Below are 22,424 nucleotides of genomic sequence, written 5' to 3' on the forward strand. Positions count from 1 at the left end.
TTCCGTGAAAATACTCAGGAGTAATGTACATAAAATGCTTGTCATGTATTGTGGAATGTAATGCCTATTCCTTTTTCCACCAGGGTGATTATAGCTTTTTTTTTTTTTTTTAATGCTTGAAGTCTGCGGTTCTTAAAATCTATTTTTGCAAAGTGAACCTTTTTTAAAAAATAAATTCTGCCTAGAGTTTTATGATCCCTTTGGAATAAAAATTCAGGTTTCTGTGTGTGTGTGTATGTGTGTCTATACACATATATCTCAAATAATATTTTAAGCCTTATGAAAAGCTGCATCCCCCAGTCTTTATATTCTGACTCCCACAAACAACTTATTTGTTTTTCTGGTTGTAATTCTGTATTTCTAAATTAGCTACTTATACAGCTTTTTCATTTTTCAGCTTTTGATTTTTTCTAATTACCTTCTTCTCTGAAAAAATTAGCATGTAGTTCTCTTGCTATTTTAAAACATAATTCCCCTCCCCCAATATAATTATATAATAAATTAGGATAAATCGAAAGTCAGTGTCTATTGTTTTATTACATAGATGTTTACCATTTTATGACATATGAATCTGATCCAGATTTCATTTTATTTTTGATCCAGATTTTATAAATACATTCTCTTTCTCACTTTTTTTCTTTGGATTTTTTAAATGGTAAAATTCCCTTGTTTCTTTGTTTTATTTCTATCAATTCATCACTGGTTCATCCTCTCCAACATAAATTTAAATCTCTTTTCAGTAGATCCAAATGAATGAGACAATTTACCAGCTTCATTTCCTGCTGGGGGGCATCCCTCTTGGGCCTGTACATACATACAAACATACATACATATACACACTGTATCTGGAAGGATAGAGTAGAAAATGATGTTTATCTTTGGGAGAAAGGACCGGGAGACGGTATGGGAGTGAGAATATTTTACTGACTACCACTGTTTGAAGATTTCCTATATGTGTATCTATGACCTAGCCCCCTCCCCCACAAAAAAACATTTAAAAAAAATAGCGTTAGATCCCTATCTACCGGCTTGTGACAGCAAGTTAAAGAGAAAGGTGAATATATGATCCAATTTTTTTTTAAAAATGTAATAACATCAGTTAAAAAAAATCCTAAATATGAGCATATCGTTTAATTGGGCTGTGTGAGGCTCCGCGAACATGGGGAAGGGCTTGAAGAAAAGTTGTTTAGTATCCGTCTACCTGTACAGCCTGGGGAATCCACGGAAAGCCCCGCCTTCACCCACGTCCCTGAAGCTGATTTTCTCCCACTCTCCTGCCCGCCTACCCAAGCCCCACCCCCGCCTTATCCCCGCCCCTGGGCCTAGTCTCTGCCCACCTTCAGGTTGAGACTCTAGCACCGCCCCCCAGATCCGGTACCCAGCCACAGCCCCGCCCTCAGTCCCGTCAAGAAACGGGTGTCCGCCCACAACCCTGCCTTCTGGGCTTGGTTCCGCCCACAAGCTGGTACCATCCCACAGCCCCGCCCCTAGAGTGGGTCTCAGTCGCTGGCGCTGACCCAGCCCACTGCCCAGCCTTGCACTCACTAAGCAAACGAGAATACCTCGTCGGAGGCTTGGGTGCAAGGCCGCCGCCCCGCCCGCCGCCCCGCCCGCCGCCTTAACCCAGAGCCCCGCAATGCCCCGCTGTCTGCGGCTGCTAGGCACCGGAAACTGAAGTCCCTGGCTACAGCCCGAGACCGGAAGCGGAAGCGCCGGGCGGTGCTGAGGAAAGAGTCGCGGGGCGGCTCACTGCGCTGTGTGTAAAGTTTTCTCCGCGGGGGACTGGGTTTACGTGGTACGTTCGGCCTTAGTGCGAGGGTCAGGACTCTGTGAGCGGCGGGCAGTCCCGGGGCTCCCGTAGGAGTCTAGGGAGGGGCATGGGTCTGGGGCACCCCCGTCACAGGCTCCGGCGTTCCTCCCCTTTTCCCGCGAGCCGCGTTTCGACCCCTGGGGCCTCAGGCTCATCCCGCTGGTTGGCCCATAGCGTCCGTTTCCTCCTAGCTCTGGGCGCCGCCGTCCCCTCCTCAGAGTTCCCCCTCTCCCCATCACCTTTTCCCGGTGTGACTTTGCCCCCTAGGGGACTTTTAGTCACGTGTGGAGGCATTGTTTTGGTTGTTACAAATGGGAGGGGCTGCTACTGGCATCTAGTGTGTGGAGGCCACGGATGCTGCTGGACATCCTACACCGCACTGAACAGCACCCGTGACAAAGCATTATCAGTAGTGTCGAGGTTTGGAAACCCTGCTCTAGGGTCTTACAATCTTCAAACCCCTGAATGAACTTAAAGGTTAGCTGAGTCACTTTTAGCGCCCCTGAGTGACAAGCAGTATTAAAAGCGTCTGGAGTCACAAAAAAATCACTATCCAGCCAGATGAGTTCAGCAAGGCGAATGAATGCACACCGCATGAAGCCGCTTTCTCCCACTTGGAGAGCAGATGGCTGGATAGGAATCAGGAAAATCCAGTCATAGCCAATAATTACACGTTAAATCAGTACAGTAAATACAAAAAAGAAAAGCGAGTGGTGTGGCCTTTCCATCCAGCAGCTGTATTATGCCCTATAAAAGGCCTCAAAAGAAATCTTTGTACCCTTCTTTTTTTTCCTACAGACAAGTTATCTCTGGAGTTCAAGTGTGAGTTGAAACCAGCCTCAAGTTTCACCTGTCCTCACTGACCCGTGGATTTCTGTGTGACCAGGTGAGTACCATGTGGAACTTGTAACAACAGGTGCCAGCAGCCTCAGCTGTGCAGAACTGCTAATAGGCCTTCCCTGTGCTCAGGTGTAAACACAAGGAGTCACTAAGAGTGAGGGCATCTTAAAAAAAAAAATGATTTATCTTTGATGGATTATATTCAAGGGAAAGATAGTAAGGTGTGTGGTGATGCGAGTATAAATAAGTAAATACAGTTATGTGCAAATAAATACACGTTAAACAAGCATGTAAATAACTATAAATAAGTAACAGAAATGTAGATTTACTTGCATTCCATAATACTAAAAATTTTAGGATTTTATATATAAGTATAAATATGTAATTTTTTTATGTGTATTTCAGGATTACTCAACAACATTCCTCAGGCCCAGTTCAGTTTGACTTCTAAAACCCTATAAATCTTCCACAAAGATTCAAAATATAGGGGTACATAGGGGAAAAATAATTTGAACTTCTTTATATTGGCAACAGAAATTTAAAATTGAATTGACCAGCAACCAGATGTATTTTCTGTTTGCAAGTGTTTTCTGTTTGGTTTTGTTTCTTCTTTTGTTTGTTTTATTTTTTCTTCATGATATTTAAAATCACTTGGAGGAATACTAAGCAACAACTTGCAGATTGAAGGGTAGGGCAATAGTTTCCAAAGATTGTACTCTACAACTTGGCTTCTATAAGAATTAACTTTGTTTCTCTAAACTTTTATGAAATAACAGTCTGGTGATTCATATTGCAGATAGTCATCTTGAGTAATTTTATATTGTTGGGTTTTATCAGTTGTGTGTGTGTATGCGTGCGCCTTTGTCATTCTGTCTTTCCTGTAACATTCTTAAGGGGAATGCTTGCTTGTCATGCAATAGATATTCTTCAGGTGCACTATTTATGGTGACCAACCATGCTCTTTTATTCAGGACTGAGAGGTTTGCCAGGACACAGGATATTTTGGGTTCAAATTAGGATTAGAACTCTAGGCAAACCAGGATGGCTCATCCTCTCCATGAGTCAGGCCTAGGGCCAGATGTATAGGGACCCTGGAGAACCAAACAGACTTTGTCCTGCCTCTGTGAGATTTATATTCTAATACGGAGTTTGGGTTTTAAACAATTAATGGCAAGAGTGATGGGAGAGCTTGGCACAAGAGAACTCAACCTGAGGTTAACAGGGAAGCCCTCCTGAGAAGAACTGATATTTATAAAAGAGCTAAAGTTGGGACTGGGTTTAGCTAGTCATAGGGCTCAACAGAGCAGTCCAGGCGGAGGGAGCTGCATGTGGAGAGCCTCCGAAGCAGAGAGCCTGGTGTGCCTCATGACCCGAGAAGACGGGATGGCTGAGGCAAGCCGGTCAAGGGATAAGGGGCGCGAACCAGACTGAAATGGTGAGTGGGCAGGGTCCGGTCAGACATCACTGTGGACTCTGTTCTAAGACCAGGGGGAAGACAGCGAAGAGGTGTGAGCAGAAGAATGAGTGGACTGTGCACGTGGATTAGCATGGACTTCAGGATTACGAATGAAGACTTAAGAGGCAAGATATTAGGGAAGTTTAGGGAATGAGATGATTATTCCCTAAGCCTGGATGATGGCTGTGGAGTTGGAAAGAAGAGAGCTTGGAGTTTAGAACTGAGAGAATGTCCTGGTGTTTCCATTCATTTATGCATTTGTTAGGTGGCACAGAACTCTTTCTGTGCTCCCAGCTGCTGGCTGTGCAGTCTTGCAGGCATTCCCCTCACTCAGGCCCCTTTTCACCCCACTTTGCCTCTCACAGGGCCCCTTCTCCACATGCTAGAAGAAGGGCAGACCTGAGTATGTCTGGGGCTGGACTACTAATGGCTACATGTAGCCATTAGCCACATGTAGCAATTTCAGTTAAACCAATGAAAAATGCTATTAAAAATTCATTTTCTCAATCCTACAAGCCACATTTCAAGGAGCCACATGTGACTAGTAGCTACCATGTTGGACAGAGCAGTATAGAACATTTCTTTCTTTTTTTAAAAAAAATTTTATTCAATTTAAGAAAAGAAAAAAAAAGTTCACCCATTTCTCCTACCCCCATCCCCCACCTCTTACAACCACCAGTCTATTCTTTATGAGCTTGTTTTTGTTGTTGTTGTTCTTTAGATTGTACGTATAAGAGAGATCATATGGCATTTGTCTTTGTCTGATTAATTTCATTTAGCATAATGCCCTCGGGATCCATCCATGTGTGGCAGATGACAAGATTTCATTCTTTTTTATTGCTGAATAATATTCCATTGTATATATACCACAGTTTCTTTATCCGTTCATTCATTGATGGATCCTTAGGTTGTTTCCCCATATCTTGCTATTGTAAATAATGCTGCAGTGAACATGGAGAGAGAGAGAGAGAGAGAGAGAGATCTTTTTGAATAGTGTTTTTGTTTTCTTCTGATAAATACCCAGAAGTAAAATTGCTGGATCATATAGTAGGTCTATTTAAAAATTTTGAGGAACCTCCATACTGTTTTCCTGAGTGTTTGCACTGGTTTATATTTCTCACAGTGCACAATGGTTCTCTTTTCTCCACATCCTCACCAACACTTATTTCTTGTCTTTTTCATAGTAGTCATTCTAACAGGAGTGAGGTGATATCTCACTGCAGTTTTGATTTGCATTTCCCTGATGATTAATGATGTTGAGCATCTTTTCATGTACCTGTTGGTCATCTGTATGTCATCTGTGGAAAAATGTCTTTTGCCTTTTTTTTTAATCTGATTGTTGTTTTGCTATTGAGTTATATGAGTTCTTTGTATATTTTGGTCATTAACCCCTTACCAGATATGTGATTTGCAATTGTTTTCTCCCATTCAGTAGGTTGCCTTTTCATTTTGTTGATGGTTTCCTTTGCTGTGCAGAAGTTTTTTAGTTTTATGTAGTCTCACTTGCTTATTTTTGCTTTTGGTGTCAGATTCAAAAAATCATCACCAAGACCTATGTCAAGGAGCTTACCACTTCTGTTTTCCTCTAGGAGTTTTATGGTTTCAGGTCTTATGTTCAAGTCTTTAATCCATTTTGAGTTAATTTTTGTGTATGGTGTGAGGTAGTGGTCCAGTTTCACTCATTTGCATTTGGCTCTCCAATTTTCCCAACAGCATTCTTTGAAGAGACTGCCCTTTCATCATTGTATATTCTTGGCTCTTTTGTCATAAATTAATTGGACATATGAGTGGGTTTATTTCTGGGTTCTCTATTCTGTTCCATTGAGCTATGTGCTAATACCATACTGTTTTAATTACTATAGCTTTGTTATATAGTATAAATCAGGGCGTGTGATGCCTCTAGCTTTGTTCTTCCTCAAGATTGTTTTTGTGGTTCCATACAAAATTTAGGATTGTTCTATTTCTGTGAGAAATACCATTGGAATTTTGATAGGGATTACATACTGCTTTCAGTAGTATGGACATTTTAACAACATTAATTCTCAATCCATGAGCACAGAATATCTTTCCATTTATTTGTGTCTTCTTCAATTTCTTTCATTAATGTCTCGTAGTTTTCAATATATAGGTCTTTCACACCCTTGGTTAAATTCCTAGGTATTTTATTCTTTTTGATGCAATTGTGAACGGATTGTTTTCTTAATTTATTTTTCTGATAGATCATTATTAGTGCAAAGAAACAGCAGATTTTTGTGTATTGATTTTGTACCCTCCAACTTTACTGGATTCGTTTATTAGTTCTAACAGTTTTTTAATGAAATCTTTAGGGTTTTATATGTAAAATCATACCATCTGCAAATAGTTAAAAAGTTTTACTTTTTTCTTTCCAATTTAGATGCCTTTCATTTCTTTTTCTTGCCTAATTGCTCTGGTGAAGACTTCCAATACTATGTTGAATAAAAGTGGCAAAAGTGTGGGCATCCTTGTCTTGTTCCTGATCTTAGAGGAAAAGATTTCAGCTTTTCACCATCGAGTATGTTGTTAGCTTTGGGCTTATCATATATGGCCTTTATTATGTTCAGGTGTGTTTCCTCTATACCTGCTTTGTGGAGAGTTTTTATCATAAATGGATGTTGAATTTTGTCAAATACTTTTTCTGCATCTATTGAGATGATCATATTTTTTCTTTATTTTGTTTATGTGGTGTATCACATTGATTGATTTGAACCATCCTTGTATCCCTGGAATAAATCCCACTTGGTCATGGTGTATGATTACACCATGGTGTATGATTTAATTTATTGTTGAATTTGGTTTGTTAATATTTTGTTGAGGGTTTTTGCATCTGTATTCATCAGGGATGTTGACCTGTAATTTTCTCTTTTTGTGGCATCCTTGTCTGGTTTTCAGTATCAGGGTAATACTTTCCTTGTAAACTGTGTTTGGAAGAACTCCCCTCTCTTTTGTTTTTGGCAAGAGTTTGAGAAGGATTGGTATTAGTTCTTCTTGGAATGTTTGGTAAAATTTATCTGCGAAGCTGCTTGGTCCTGGACTTTCGTTTGTTAGGAGGTTTTTGATTATTACTGATTCAGTCTCCTTGCTAGTGATCAGTCTGTTTAGATTTTCTGTTTCATCAGAGAAATAGAAAATATGAACTGCCATGTTGGACAGAGCAGAAGTATAGAACATTTCCATCATACCTGAAAGTTCTGTTGAGCAGCACTGGTATAGAGTGGCCCATCCTCTGACCCTCTCTCAACACTGACTCCAGGTGCAGGAGTCACTGAATCTGTAAACTGAACAGAGACCCCTCCTCCCCTAATAGGAGACTTCAGTTGCCAGAAGACCTGGAGAGGGTACTCAGGACCTGAGAGTGTCCTGGGCACCTTCCCAGCCTGCTTTCCTCTTGGGGCTTTGGGGGTGTCTGGATCCCACCCCTCCTGTCACTCCTCAGCTCATGACTGTAACTATTCCTAAAGGCAAATCGGGTTCCTGGTGGGAAGAATGTAGACTTCTTCCACCTGCAGAGAGTGGAGAAGTTCTTCAGCAGTTATCTGGGTCTGCTGGAGTCACACTAAGACCTCAGGGAAGATTTGGTGTGAGAGGCTGTTCAAGTTTCCTATGGCTGCTGTAACGAACTACCATAAACTTAGTGGCTTACAGTAACACATTTATTTTCTTGCTCTGGAGGTCAGAAATCCTAAATGGGTTGGCAGAGCTGCATTCCTTTTCCATCTTGTAGAGACCACCTGTATTCCTTGGATTGTGGCTTCTTCCTCCATCTTTAAAGCCAGTGAGAACATCTTTAAATCTCTCTCTCTCTCTTTTTCTCTGACCTCTGCTTCCATTCTCACATCTCCTTCTCTGACCCTGACCTTCCTGCCTCCCTCTTATAAAGAAGAACCCTTGTGATTTCATTGGGTCAACATGTATATTCCAGGATAATTTTTTCCATCTCCAGATCCTAACCTTACTTACATCTGCAAAATCCCTTTTGCCATGTAAGGTCGCATATTCACAGATTCTGAGGAGTAGAGCGTGGACATCTTTGGGGCAGAGGCATTAATCTGTCTACCTCACAGGCCCAGGAGTCAAAGACTGTCTGCAACAATTTTTCACCTGGACACTCAACCATAGTGTCCAGTGTTCCCCTCCCTGCACACACTCACTTTATTGCTTTTATCTTTTGGATGCAGGAAGGACACAGACACCTTGAGAAGCTGGTTTTATGGAGTTACGTTGTATTCTGTAACTCCAGGGAGAAGAGGCATTCCCTTATAGAAAGGAAACATTCCATTTCTATTGCTTTGTACCTTGATTTTGTTGTTGTTGTTGTTGTTTTTCATTTAAATTTATTGGAGATAAAACTCTCCATCAGTACCTAGAGATTGTGTCTTTCTTTTTTTGGCTTCATGCTTCTTCATTATGTGGATATTCTGTAGTTTACTGAACCAATTTCCTATATATAGCAATTTGTGTTGTTTCCAATCCTTTGATATTATAAATAATGCTACAGTGAATAACCTTGCTCATGTCTTTTAGTATTTGTGTATCTTTCAAATAGATTCCTTGTAGTGTGATTGACAGGGCAATGATAAATGTTTTTGCATTTTGCTTGAGGATAACAAATTTCCTTCCACAGGTGTTCTACCCCAACAGTGTATGAGAGTGCTTTTTTCTACAGCCTTGCCAATGAAAGATGTGGTCCCCTGTGTCTTTGTTGATCTGACAGATAAGAAATGGTATCAGTGTAGTTGCAATCTACATCTTCGTTCTGTGAATAAGATCAATGGTGATTCTACTGATTGAATTGGTAGTGGTGGAAACCAAATTAAACTGTGTCTCAGAGTGGGTGGGACATGAGGAAATGAGACAGAGAGTAAAAAAAAAAAAAAAAAAAGATGAGAGAGACAGACTGGGTGGTAACTAGAAAGAAAACTATGCCCTTAGGATAAATTTGTCTCACTACCAAAAACACTTCATTGAGTTTAAATGGTGTGAGGGAGTCCGGTAGAGTGGGAGAGCTTGAAGGGAAGGGTCAAGGAGAGAGAATCGATGGTGTCCAGCTCCTAAAAAGGCAGATGGAGTGGAACACAGAACAGAACTGCAGAGCCCAGTGTTACAGAGAAGGCAGGCCCTGGTTTATAACGAGAGAGGGAGGAAACCATGGTGCAGAATATAGTTTTGGTGGCAAGATACGAAGGTAGATTCCTTCTCATGAAGATGACTTTGAGAAGTAAGGTGCAGGACCATCTGCTGAAAGTGAGGGTGTATTTGTTATGTATTGCTGCATGACAGATCATCCCTAACCTTAGTGACTAAAACAATAATCATTTGCCATCTCTCACAGTTTTTGTCGTTCCGGAATTCAGGAGCAGCTTAGCTGGAAGGTTCTGGCTTGGGACTTTCATTAGGCTGCAGGAGGTTATCAGCTGGGACTGCAGTCATCTGAAGGCTTGACTGGTGCCGAAGGGTTCACTTCCAAGGAGGTTCCCTCACATTCTGGCACATCAGTGCTGACTGTTGGAGGGGACAGTTCCTTTCCAAGTATGTCTCTCCACAGCGCTGCTTGAGTGTCTTTGAAACATGGCAGCTGCCTTCCCTTAGAGCAAGCAGTTCAGAAGACCAAGCAGAAGCTACAGTGCCTTGTAGGGTTCTACCCTCAGAAGTCACCTCCACAATTTTCTGTTGGTCACACAGGTCAGCCCTGATTCAGTGTGGCTGTGAATACCAGGAAGCTTGGATCATTCAAGCTATTCGGGAAGCTGATAACCATAGAGGGAAAAGGTGAGGCTGTGTGAGATTTAAAGAGATAAGAGAAGGGTTCATGAGTAGGAAGTTACATTGACTTATAGAATTGCCCTGCTGTGTTGAGGGCTCTTTTCACATTGCTGACCGTGTTTTTCTAGAGGTGGCAACATGACCACTCTTGTGCCGGTTGGTCTGCCCAGATGTTGCCGTGGAGCAGGCAGATGATTGGAATCATGCCTGGCTGGAGTTCTGCTGGGCCAGAGTGAAGGTAGGAGGTAGGGGTGAAGAAATTTGTTGAAATGAAGGACGGTGAGACCCAAGCTGGGAAAGTAAAAAATGAGGAGAGGAGGTGGCTCTAGCAGGAGGGTAGGAGAGTGTGTGGACTGAGCCCTTTGCGTGGGAGAAGAACACATATAGTGAAAGAAAAACATGAATGAGCAAGGTCGAAGTTTGGGAGATTGGCTTCAGAGAGAGAAATTTCTGAACTATTGTTGTAGGTGTAGAATCATGTCGGGTGATGACAAAGTCTGGGGTGGTGCCTGGGGAAGTGCGTGGCCAAGGTGGAGTAAGGACAGACTTCGTAGTACTGTGAGGGTCACCCTCCTGGGCTCTGATGTCATTCGAGTGCGGTAGGATGGGAGGTTGAAAGAATATTGGGAGTCAGGGGCCACAGTCTCCAGTGAATGAGGGGTTGTAGCTGGGAATGTGTTTGTGACAACCACGTGGATGGGAAGAATGTGCCCTGAGACCCAGTGAAGCTGAGGTTTTAAGGTAGATGGAGCAGTAGCCACCATTGTGGGCAGAGGCAGACGCATTTTGAAGGAGGAAACGGTGGACAGGCTAAGAAAGATTCATCCTCAGTAGCCTGGAGAGGGAAATTGGTTGTGAACACTTTGTGCTTTCCCGTTCATTCCAGAGCCCTGTCCTGAGTGCACTGCGGGGATAAGAGGAGGAGCGTCCTCGTTCTTCCGCTCCCTGTTGCCCAGGAAAACTTACTGTCTGAAGCACAGGATGGCCACCATGGTTCTGTCCCCCACTTGTGGTGAGTTTGGGGGTCAGCCCTCAGAGCCCCGGTGTTAAAGGCCCCTGCACCACAGAGCAGGTAGAGGGAAGGGACTGAGAAGTTGAGGCGGGTGTGTTACCCCAGGAACCTGGACGTCATTGGTGCCTGACTCTGTGGTTCTTGGGATTTGGGACTTAGCTGGTTTGAGTGTCTGTGGAGATGTCACCTGCGTGGCAAATGTGTGGGAGCTTTTGAATTATACTTCTAATTCTTTCTATAAACTGAAAAAAAAAAATAATAGTGGTGTCCTTTGGGACTTCAGTTTCTTCATCCGCAAAATGGAAATAGTAGTCTTTTCCTCCAGCGTGGTGGGACGCTTGGCCCTATTTTCTGGCCCTGGGTGAGAGAGTGCTCTGTTCCGTTTTCCTGTGGAAGCTGGGTGTGGGTGTTTGGGTGTCGGTATGTGCTGTGTGTGGGAATAGTCATTTGTGTCTGTTGGGGATGCAGTCAATCACAAGTAGGTGAGGGAGCCTCCAGATTTGTGAGTGTGAGAACAGGGGGCAAGCCTGGATTCTTGGGACATTTCTTCTTCTCCAGCTCAGTCTTCCCCGTACCCAGCCTCTCACCAGAAAGGATGCACAGAGGAGGAAGGGTTGGCTAATGGCTTCCTGACACACTGGTTACAGGTGAGTCAGATATTCCTGTTTCCAAATCATTATTCCTTTGACCAGAAGTTGGACTTGTTATCCTTCAGTGACCTGCAGCATCAGAGCCAAATCAGGTCTTCGGGCATCTGGTGGAGGGTTTGGGGCAACCCAAACAGTGTTAGCGTATGTCAGCATTTACTGCAATGTAGAGGCTCCTCCAGGGTCACTGTCTACACCATGTTCTGCTGAGAGTTTTTTTTTTGTTTTTGTTGTTGTTGTTTTAATTTTATTGAAGTATAGTTGATTTTCAATGTCATGTTAATTTTTTCTGTATAGCAAAGTGACAGAATATATATATATATGTATGTGTGTATATATATATATTATTTTTCATATTCTTTTCCATTATGGTTTATCACAGGATATTGAATATAGTTCCCTGTGCTATACAGTAAGACCTTGCTGTTTATCCATCCTATATATAATAGTTTACCTCTGCTAATCCCAAACTCCCAATCCTTCCCTCCCTACTCTCCTCCCCCTTTGCTGAGAGTTTTAAGGGGAAGCTAAGGAAAGACATGACTGTGCCCTAAACTCAGGCAGTTGGTGATGGCCGTTAGGGCATCATTCATCCATTTACCAAGTACTTCTCTGATTTCTGCACTGTCCTAGGCCTATGCTCATCCTTTGAGATTGAGGGGAATTCGATTGCAGGATGTCACAGTCTCACTGGAAAAGAAAATCACCTGTGTGTTAGAGGTACATTTAACATTGGGGGTGGGCATGAATAGACAGGAGAAGAGAGTTCAGGGCTGACCCTAGGAGCAGTTGAGAGCAGAGATCAGAACCCTGCCCATACAGCTTCTGCTTTGGATTCCCTGTTCCTACTCCTCTCTCATCCTTGGCTCTTTTCCTGTCAACATTGGTGGGGTTGGTCCTTGGCTAAGCCGTGATGTTTGTGGTGGTTTAGGACTTGGTGACTTTCGAGGATGTGACTGTGGAGTTCACCCAGGAAGAGTGGGCACTGCTGGACCCTTCTCAGCGAACACTGTACAGAGATGTGATGCTGGAGAACTGCAGGAACCTGGCTTCACTTGGTAAGCCTGACATCATTCCTGCATTTATTTAATGACTCAGGTAACAAGACTTTTTAAAAATTGAGGTATCATTCACATAACATAAAATTCACCATTTTAATCGTTTTAAAGTATGCAGCTCAGTGGCTTTTGATAAATTCACAGTGTTGTGCATCACCCCTAAAACCTGTACCCATTAAGTGGCCAGTACCTGTTACCTTCCCCACTCCCCACTACTGGCAACCACTAATTTGCTTTCTGTCTCTATGGATTTGCCTATTCAGAGCAGTTCATACCAATGGAATCATAAAATGTGTGATCCTTATGTCTCATTTCTTTCAGGCAACTTTATGTTTAAAGGTTTAACTATGTTGTAGCATGTATAGTTTCTTTATTCTTTTTTATGACTGAATAATATGCTATTTTATGGATATATACCACATTTTGTTTATCCATTCATTTGGTTGATAAACATTTGGGTGGTTTCCACTTACTGGCTATTGTAAATAATGCTGCTTTGAATATTTGTGTACAAGTCTTTGTTCAAACACCTACTTTCAGTTCTCTCCAGTATGTATCTAGGAGTGGAATTCTGGGTTATAGATTACTATGTTTAGCTTTCTGAGGAACTGCCAACCTGTTTTTTACAGCAGCTGCACCAATATATGAGGGTTCCAGTTTCTCCATATCTTCCCCAACATTTGCTTTTTTGAATATAGCCATCCTCTTGGGTATGAAGTGGTATCTCACTGTTGTTTTGATTTGCATTTCCCTAATTACTAATAACACTGAACATTTTTTTCATGTAATTGTTGGCTGTTTGTATATCGTTTTTGGAGAAATGTCTATTCAAGTTCTTTGCCAATTTTTTAGTTGGGTTATCTTTTTTGTTTTGGGGTTTTAGAGGTTTATTATATTCTGAATACTAGATCCTATTTGCAAATGATTTCTTCCATTGTATGGTATCTTTTCATTTTCTTGATAGTATCCTTTGATACACAAAAGTTTTAATTTTGACAAAGTCCAATTTATGTACTTTTTCCTTTTTTTTCTTATGCATTTGGTATCATACCTAGTTATTGCCACCAAGGTCCTGAAAATTTACCTCTATGTTTTCCTCCAAAAATTTTATAGTTTTACCTTTTCAATGAAATCTTTTATCTATTTTGAGTTAATTTTTATATGGCTTAGGAGAAATTGTCAGCTTCATTCTTTTGCATGTATTAATCCAGTTGTCCCAGCATCTTTGTAGCAAAGACTATTCTTTCCCCCATTGAATTGTTTTGGCACAATTGTCAAAAATTATTTGACCATAAAATGCGAGTTTATGTTCTCTCAATTATTTTCCATTAATCTGTGTTTAGCATTGTGCCATTACCACATTACCATTGCTTTGATGTCAGTAAGTGTGATTCCTCCTATTTAGTTCTTTCTCAAGACTGCTTTGTTTATTCAGGATGCCTTGCAATTCCATATGAATTTTAGGATCACCTTTCCATTTATGTAAAAAAAGCTGTTAGAAATTTGATAACGATTTCATTGAATCTGTAGATGATTTTGGCTATTATTGTCATCTTAACAATATTAAATTTTTCAATACATATCCCCTGTTGCTTATTTTTAATTTGCTTCTGTTGTGGTCAGAGTAGATACTTTGTATGATTTTATTGTTTTTAAATTTATTTAGACTTGTTTTGTGGAATAACGTGTGCTCTATTCTGGAGCATGTTTTACATGCACTTGAGATGAATGTGTATTCTGTTGTTGGGTGAAGTGTTTTATGTCTGTTAGGTCTAGTAAGTTTATAGGATTGTTTAAGTCCTCTGTTTCTTTGTTGGTCTTTTAACTAGTTGTTCTACCCATTATTAAAAGTGGAGCATTGAAGTCTGCAACTATTATTGTAGAACTCTATTTCTCCCTTCAATTCTGTCAGTTTTGAATTTGTGTATTTTAGACCTTTGTTGTTAGATACGTATATGTAATTATTATATCTTCTTGATTAATTGATCTTTTAATCATCATATAATATCTTTTGTTGTGTCTTGTGAGAATTTTTGTCTTAAAGTCTATTTTGCCTGATGTTAGTATAGTCACATTCTCTCTTTTTTAGCTGTGGTTTATATGGAATATCTTTTTCCACTTGTTGACTTTCAGCCTGTTAGTGTCTTTAGATATAAAGTGAGTCTCTTATAGATAGCATATAATTGATTATTTTCTATCCATTCTGCCAAAATCTGCCTTTTAATTGGACAGATTAGTCTGTTTACATTTAATGGAATTACTTATAAAGAAGGACTTAGTTGTGTCATTTTGCTGTTTGTTTTCTACATGCTTTATATCATTTTTATTCCTCAGTTCCTCCATTATTGTTTACTTTTGTGTTAGGTATTTTCTCGTGGACCATTTTGATTCCCTTCTCATTTGTGTTTATATTTTTTAGTTATTTTCTTAGTGGTTGCCTGAGGGATTGCAATTATCATTTTAATTTTAAACAATCTATTTTGATTTCATATCAGCTTATTTCAACAGTATACAAAAAATTAGCTCCTGTATATCTGTGCCCCTCCTTATGCTGTTTTTTGTTTGTTTGTTTTTTACAAATTATAACTTTATACATTGTTTCATTAACATGGATTTATAATTTTTAGTTCAGACATTTCTCTTTTAAATCATATTAGAAAAAAAGAGGAGTCATAGCCAAACATACATGAGTTACAAACCAAAAATAAACAATTGTTTTTGACTTTTATATTTACCTATTTATTTTCCTTTATTGGTGTTCTTTATATCTTTGTGTAGATTTGAGTCAGTATTCATTGCCCATTCATTTGAGCTTGCAAGTCTCCTATTTGCATTTCTTGTAGGATAGATATGTTAGTGACAAACACTCAGATTTTGTTTATAGGAATGTCTTTATTTCTTTATTTTCGAAGGACAGAATTTTTGGTTCTTTTTTTTTTTTTTTTTTTTAAAGCAGCTTGAGTATATTATCCCAATGCCTGTTGCCTCTGTGGTTTCTGATTCAAAATTATCTATTACTCTCACTGATGATCCTGTGCACATGATGAATCTCCTCTCTCTTGCTGCTTTCAGGATACTCTGCCTTTGTCTTTCCAGAGTTTGATTATATGTTTCAGGATGGATTCTGACTCTTTGAATTTATCCTGTTTTGGGTTTGTTAAGCTTCTTGGTTGTGTACATTTATGCCTTTCATCGAATTTGGGGAAGTTTTTAGCCATTATTTCTTTAAATATTCTTTCTGCCCCTTCTCCATTTAAGGGACTTCTATTATGTGTATGTTGGTATGTTTAATGGTATCCCATGGGTCTTTTAGGTGCTGGTCGTATTTTGTTTATTCTTTTTTTCTTTCTGTTTTTCAAACTGAGTAATATAAGTTGTCCTATCTTCATGGCTACTGATTCTTCTTGCTCAAATCTGTTGTTGAACCACTCTTCTGAATTTTTCATTATAGTTATTGTACTTTTCAATTCCATAATTTCTGTTTGGTTTCTTTTTATAATTTCTGTCTCTTTAAGATGTTTTCTCTTTGGTCAGAATTTGTTCTTATGGTTTCCTTTAGATCCTTAAGCATATTTAAAACAGTTGATTTAAATTCTTGGTCTCGCAAGTCCAATGTTTGGACTTCCTGAAGGATAGTTTCTACTAAATTTTGGGGTTTTTTTCCTGTAATGGGCCATACTTTTGTGTATTGGCCTGCCTTATAACTTTTTGTTGTTGAAAACTAGACATTTGGAATATTACAACATAGTAATTCTGGAATCACATTTTTCCCCATCCCTAGAGTTTGTTGTTGTTGCTTGTTTTAGTTGGTGTGGTATGTATGTTTAGTGATATTTCTGAACTCATTTTTGTAATGTCAGTATTTGTTGTATGTGGCCACTGAAGACTCTGTTCTGTTAGCTTAATGGTTAGCTAGTGATTTATCAGATTTCCTTGAACACTTGGAACAAAAAATAAAAAACTCCTTGTCTCTCTATACAGGGGCATACCTTCAAAATCAAGCAGTTTATAACTCTGCCTTAGTTTTCACTTCCTGTTTGTGCAGAGCCTGAAGGTCTGCCAAAGGTGAGGACTTAGTGCCCTCTCATGTCTTTTCTGAGCATGTGCCCAAGCCTGGGTATGCACATGGCTTTCTAGATTCAAAGGAGTATGAGGGAGCTTTTCAGAAAACTTCTCAAAAATTCCCCAAAACATTTTATTCTATACTTTTCCTCCAGGCTTCTTGGTTTGCCTTTTGCTTTCCTTTGCTGTTTCTACTTGCCTCAGGCAGTAGTGGCTAATATATTGCCTTTTAATGTCTTCAGCACATGCCCGCTGGGTAACCAGCTCAGCCTTCAGAGAGTTTGGGGTTAGATAAGTAAAGGCAAGCCCTTTGAGCCAGTCCTTCAGGGAGCCACCAGAAAGGTCAAAACAAACAACCACAGCTTGTTGAGAATAAGGTCCATCCTACTCCCTCTAGTACTAGGAGTTGTCTGCAATGTCACAGCCAAAGCAAGGAGTAGAGGATGAGGCAAGGGTCAGTTAAAATGTCAGCTGTTTTTTGTCTTTGATTAAGTATTTTCCTGGTTGCTGTAGACTTTTGATAAGTTTTCAGAGTTGCGATAAAGTTGTTCTGACAGTTTTTGCCAGTTTGTTCACTGTTTTTATAGAGAAGGGGACTTCTGAAGTTCCATATTCCATGATTTTCATTGTCATCATTTCTCTCAAGACTTCAAGCATGTGTCTGTTTCTGGGTCTGTTACTGGGGTGTAGGAGTACAGTGATGGAGACAGACATGGTCCCCATGCTCATAGAGCTTTCTGTTTAATTCCTTCCCTATGAACTGAATATTTCCTAACCCTGACTTTATATTCTCCATATTTAAAAGCTTTATAGCTTTTGAAGTGTGTATTTAAACTTGGGCATGATTCCTTCCCCACACCACCACTACCAGATGGAAGATGTTAACTACTTGATGACCATGAGCACATAGCCTCAGGCCTCCTGGAGCCTAAGGACTGATAAAGTTAACCCTTGTGACACCACCCTGTTCCCTCATCATCAGCCAATCAGAATTGTGCACGATCTGATCATGTACCTTGCAAGCCCCCTGCCCCCACCCCACCCCCCACCCCCACCACCTGGCTTTTAAAAATGCTTTGCCAAAACCCTTCGGGGAGCTCGAGGCTTTTTAGGGCATGAGCCACCTCGTCTCCTTGCATGGCCTTGCAATAAACCTTTCTCTGCTCCAAAATAAATAAATAAATAATTTTTTTTAAAAACCTGGGCATGGACTTTGGGCCTATGTGTGCCCTGTCACCTGGATATTGAATGAGTTGCTTGTATTTTTGTTTCCTGAGAGTTACTATATTCATTAGAATTTAGATGTAATTATTTCATTGCTCCCAAAGCCACACTTGCCCGTCTTCAGAATTCTTGGCTTCAGTTTCATGCAGTTGCTTGTCACTTGCACAGCCCCCCTATAACACATCTTTTTTCCACAAATAGGGTATCACGTTGATAAACCCAGTCTGATCTCTCAGTTGGAGCAAGAAGACAAGGTGATGACAGAGGAAAGAGGAATTCTTCCAGGCACCTGTCCAGGTGAGCACTAGGAAGATATGAGAAATAGTCTTTTTGAGGAATAGCTGTAGCCAATGATTCAGGGCATGGGAGTATTACATTCGGAAATGCCAATCACGGAACTTTGTAAAATGTCCTTTTTTCTGACAGAGATGGCCACGAACATTTGTTATGAGCTTCCTCATGCACCTTCTTTCTTTCCTCTTTAACTTTCTGTTCAACATCTCATACTTTACTTTGGACTCAGTGGGGGAAAAAATAAAGACGTCTCTTTTCCTTTTTAAATTTAAGTCTCATATGAGCTCTTTGTCCGATTCCTTCCTACTTTACCTTCCTGATAATTCCTCCCTTTGTAAATCTCTGATCAGTCCTAATCCTTTTAGAATCCTTTTTTAATACCTGTAATTTGAATACTCATATCCCTTTCATTGCAAACTTCCTCAAAAACCCTAATCCCTCAGTCTGTCTATACTCGTGTGTACTTTTGTATTTCTTTTCTCCGTCAACTTAAATTTCTTTTCAATTTGTTTCAGATTTGGAGACAGTACTTAAAGCAAAATGGTTAACTCCTAAGAAACATGTTTTTAGAAAAGAACATTCTAATGGTGTAAAAGTGGTAAGACTAACATGCTTGATTGCTGTTTTTTCACAGTAGGAGAATTCCATAAGATAGAAAGCCACAGAATAAACAGGAGAGTCATTAAAGGGAAATGTCATTTACATATGAGATAATGGTGTCTCAGGAGAGATACTGTAAATCAGTTGTGAATTTGGAGAAAACTATAAATTAACTCCAGACTTGTTTCTTTACTAAGAGTTTCCACAAGTAAATATTTCCTTAAATGTGATTAAAATATTGACTGTTGAAATATAAAGTGGTCTTAAATTTATCAGAAAATGCTCTGTGAATATGATAAGGACTTGTGGCAATGTGTCTCTCTTTTTTTAACTTCTAAGAGCTCAAACTGGGCAGAAGCCCAGTTTGACAAGCATTTAAAATAGGTAACCAAAGCATCAATTATAATAATGTAACAGAATTCCTGGGAGAGAGAATTTGTATAACAGCATTGAATATTAAAAAATATTATAAATTATAGTTTTCATTCATCTCTTAACAGGAGAGAAGTCATCTGGGAGTGAAACTCAATGAATGTAATCAGTGTTTTAAAGTCTTCAGCACAAAATCTAACCTTACTCAGCACAAAAGAATTCATACTGGAGAAAAACCCTATGACTGTAATCAGTGTGGCAAATCCTTCAGCAGTAGATCCTACCTCACTATTCATAAGAGAATACATAATGGGGAGAAGCCCTATGGATGCAATGACTGTGGGAAAGCCTTCAATGATCCTTCCTCCCTCAGACTGCATGTGAGAATCCACACTGGAGAAAAACCCTACGAATGTAACCAGTGTTTTCATGTCTTCCGTACTAGTTGTAACCTCAAAAGCCACAAGAGAATTCATACGAGGGAGAATCACCATGAATGTAATCAGTGTGGCAAGGCCTTCAGCACAAGGTCCTCCCTTACTGGGCACAACAGTATTCATACAGGAGAGAAACCTTATGAGTGCAGTGATTGTGGGAAAACCTTTAGGAAGAGCTCATATCTCACACAGCATATGAGAACTCATACTGGAGAAAAACCCTATGAGTGTAATCAGTGTGGAAAATCCTTTAGCAGTAGCTTTTCTCTTACTGTGCACAAGAGAATTCATACCGGTGAGAAACCCTATGAATGCAGTAACTGTGGGAAAGCCTTTAATAATCTCTCAGCTGTTAAGAAACATGTAAGAACTCACACTGGAGAAAAACCCTATGAATGTAATCATTGTGGGAAATCTTTCACCACTAACTCTTACCTTTCTGTGCACAAGAGAATCCATAACAGGTGGATATGACTACAATAACTGGGAAAACATTCACTGATTTCTTATCTCTCAGACAACTTGTGATAACTCACACTAGATGTATGAGTTATCTGTTGCTGCATAACAAATTTCCCTTCAAAACATAGTAGCTTTAAACAACAAACATATATTATCTATAGGTCAGGAATTCAGAACCAGCTTAGCTGTGTAGTTCTAGCTCAGGATCTCTCATGAGGTTGTAGTCAAGATGTCAGCATGAGCTACTGTCATCTGCTTTACTGCTGGCTGAGGAGTCCACTTCCAGAATAGCTCAGTCACATGCCTGGCAAGTTAGTGCTGGTTGTTGGCAGGGAACCTTCATTTTCTCACCATGTAGGACTCTCCACAGGGCTGTGTATCTTTATGACATAGAAGCAGGTTCCTCCCAAAGCATTTGATTTAAAGAAGAGCTAATGCAGAAACCACAGTGTCTTTTATGACCTAGTCTCAGAAGGACATATCATCACTTATTCCATATTTTAATGGTCACACAGACCAATCCTGATACAGTGTGGGAAAAGACCATACTCAGTATGAATACCAGGAAACAGATTGTTGGGAACCATCTGAGAAGTTTTCCATGAAATCACTGATGTAAGGCCTTCAGGAGACCCTCATTCTTTCAGTCTGTTCAGTATGAAGTAATATTTAATAACTTTCGTGTTAATTCACCCGTGAAAGAAACCTCATGAGTCCAGTCTTTGTGATAAGCTTTCAGCTCAAATTCACCCTAATGTACACAAAAGATTAAGTATTAGGTATAAATCTGAGGAATACAGTGGTGATATCTAGGGAGTCATGTGACAATTCACACTAAGGGGAAAATCCTATGAATATCATCAGAATGTAAAAGTCTTCAGGGACACTCATCCCTTAGAACACACGTGAGGAATCACTACAGAGGAACACTCACTCATATAAGGAATGTGGAAAACCCTATAGCACAAGCGTTTACATTATTGAACAGCAGATGAAGAGATTCCGAGTGCAAGTACTATGGGAAAGCCTTCAATGTTCTCTCAGTTTTTAAGAGATATGATGATTTATTCTGGAGAGAAAGTCCCATTGAATGGCATCAGTATTGGAAAGCCTTCCATTTTCCCACATTCCTTAAACTGTGAAAAGTCGTTGCAGAGAAACTTGTGAGTATAAAGAATGAGGGAATGCCTTTAATGATAGCTCTTACTTTAGGAAAACTATTAAATTCCTGGATGCAAAACCTGTGGATTAATTTTGGGAAATCTTTGGGTGAGTCCTGTCTGTTGACTTCTGAGAAGTCACGCAGGCAGGGAACCCTAGAAGATACTCAACATGAGATTGCCTCAGCTCTTTTCTGAGTGGCCACAGAATACTTTAAACTGGGAATGAAAAGTGTAAATATTATGAGCATGGGATTACCTTTATCAGTGTCTCATCCTTAGGGTGGGGCAACTAGCTCTTTAATTTTCAGTCTTTGCTTAAGTATAAACATTTATATCTATAGCTATACCCTAAGATAAACCTTAAATTATGTTCCATAGTTTTATATGTAATATGTTTATCATCATTTACTCTAAAAATATTAACACATTGCTTATTCATAAAGGTATTTCTGATTATCTCCTGAGTGATTTAGATTATCCTAGTAGAAATTAGATTATATTTGCTACATACCTTTTTCTAATTTAATGACATTTTTATCAAGTAAGTGGACTTTATGATGTTCAGATATAGTATGTACATTCAGGTTGGTATTTTTTTTTCTCTCAAGCTTATTTAGCGATAGATGTGAATTAAAGTCTTCCACCGTTGTTATGGATTGACAAATTCTTTTTGGTAATTGTCATTTTTTCTTTACGTATTTTGATGTAAATAGGTACATAAATGGTTAGGTATTGTTTTGTGAATTGTTCTTTTTTATGTAGGGGCCGTATTTTTTCATAGCAAAGTATTTCAGTACAATAATAAATGGTTGAACGTTTATATAGCTCTTCCCAAAGACCACGCACTCTTCTAAATGCCTTATGGATATTAACTTAGTACTCAGTATAAGCTTAAGAAAAGTGTACTATTAATATCCCATTTTGCAGATGAGAAAACAGTCATGGTACACTTACATTACTTGCCTAAGTTCACTGGCTAGTAAATGATAGAGCCCATATTTGAATCCAGACAGTCTGTGCTCTTAACCACTAGCCTATTTATTGAGTGTATTCTATATGCCAAGCACTGTTTGAGACACTGGTGTCTATAGCAATGAATGAAACTCAAGTTTTGCCATTAAAATACATCCTAATGGTTTTCCCTACAGAAAAATCAAGAAAATATGTTGTTATATAAGTGTGATGTAGAAAACTAAAGCAGTGTAA

The 22,424-nt window shown here is 39.6% G+C and overlaps 1 protein-coding gene across 4 annotated transcripts; it reads left to right on the forward strand.

The window, feature by feature from the left end:
• The first annotated feature begins 1,705 nt into the window (after positions 1-1,705).
• On the forward strand, positions 1,706-21,930 carry ZNF558 (zinc finger protein 558). Of its 4 annotated transcripts, XM_059918517.1 has the most exons (11): positions 1,706-1,795; positions 2,609-2,696; positions 9,807-9,893; positions 10,016-10,125; positions 10,774-10,899; positions 11,458-11,546; positions 12,180-12,266; positions 12,478-12,604; positions 18,092-18,187; positions 18,700-18,782; positions 19,285-21,930. In XM_059918517.1, the coding sequence occupies exons 5-11, from the start codon at positions 10,869-10,871 to the stop codon at positions 20,065-20,067; spliced, it is 1,296 nt and encodes a 431-aa protein (XP_059774500.1). In that variant the 5' UTR covers positions 1,706-1,795; positions 2,609-2,696; positions 9,807-9,893; positions 10,016-10,125; positions 10,774-10,868; the 3' UTR covers positions 20,068-21,930. The 4 variants fall into 4 exon arrangements, with proteins under 4 accessions (XP_059774500.1, XP_059774503.1, XP_059774502.1 ...); XM_059918520.1 differs by lacking the exon at positions 12,180-12,266; XM_059918519.1 differs by lacking the exon at positions 9,807-9,893.
• The last annotated feature ends 494 nt before the right edge of the window (positions 21,931-22,424 follow it).

This window comes from Balaenoptera ricei, chromosome 3, assembly GCF_028023285.1.
Source record: "Balaenoptera ricei isolate mBalRic1 chromosome 3, mBalRic1.hap2, whole genome shotgun sequence".
In the NCBI taxonomy this organism is placed as follows: Eukaryota; Metazoa; Chordata; class Mammalia; order Artiodactyla; family Balaenopteridae; genus Balaenoptera; species Balaenoptera ricei.

What these genes read in the sequence shown, in the direction of transcription:
- ZNF558 (XM_059918517.1), top strand. Translation starts at nt 10,869, where the DNA reads ATGGCCACCATGGTTCTGTCCCCCACTTGTG. An exon ending in GGTTCTGTCCCCCACTTGTG is followed by an intron (nt 10,900 to 11,457) that starts GTGAGTTTGGGG and finishes CTTCTTCTCCAG; the next exon opens with CTCAGTCTTCCCCGTACCCA. An exon ending in AAATCACCTGTGTGTTAGAG is followed by an intron (nt 12,267 to 12,477) that starts GTACATTTAACA and finishes GTGGTGGTTTAG; the next exon opens with GACTTGGTGACTTTCGAGGA.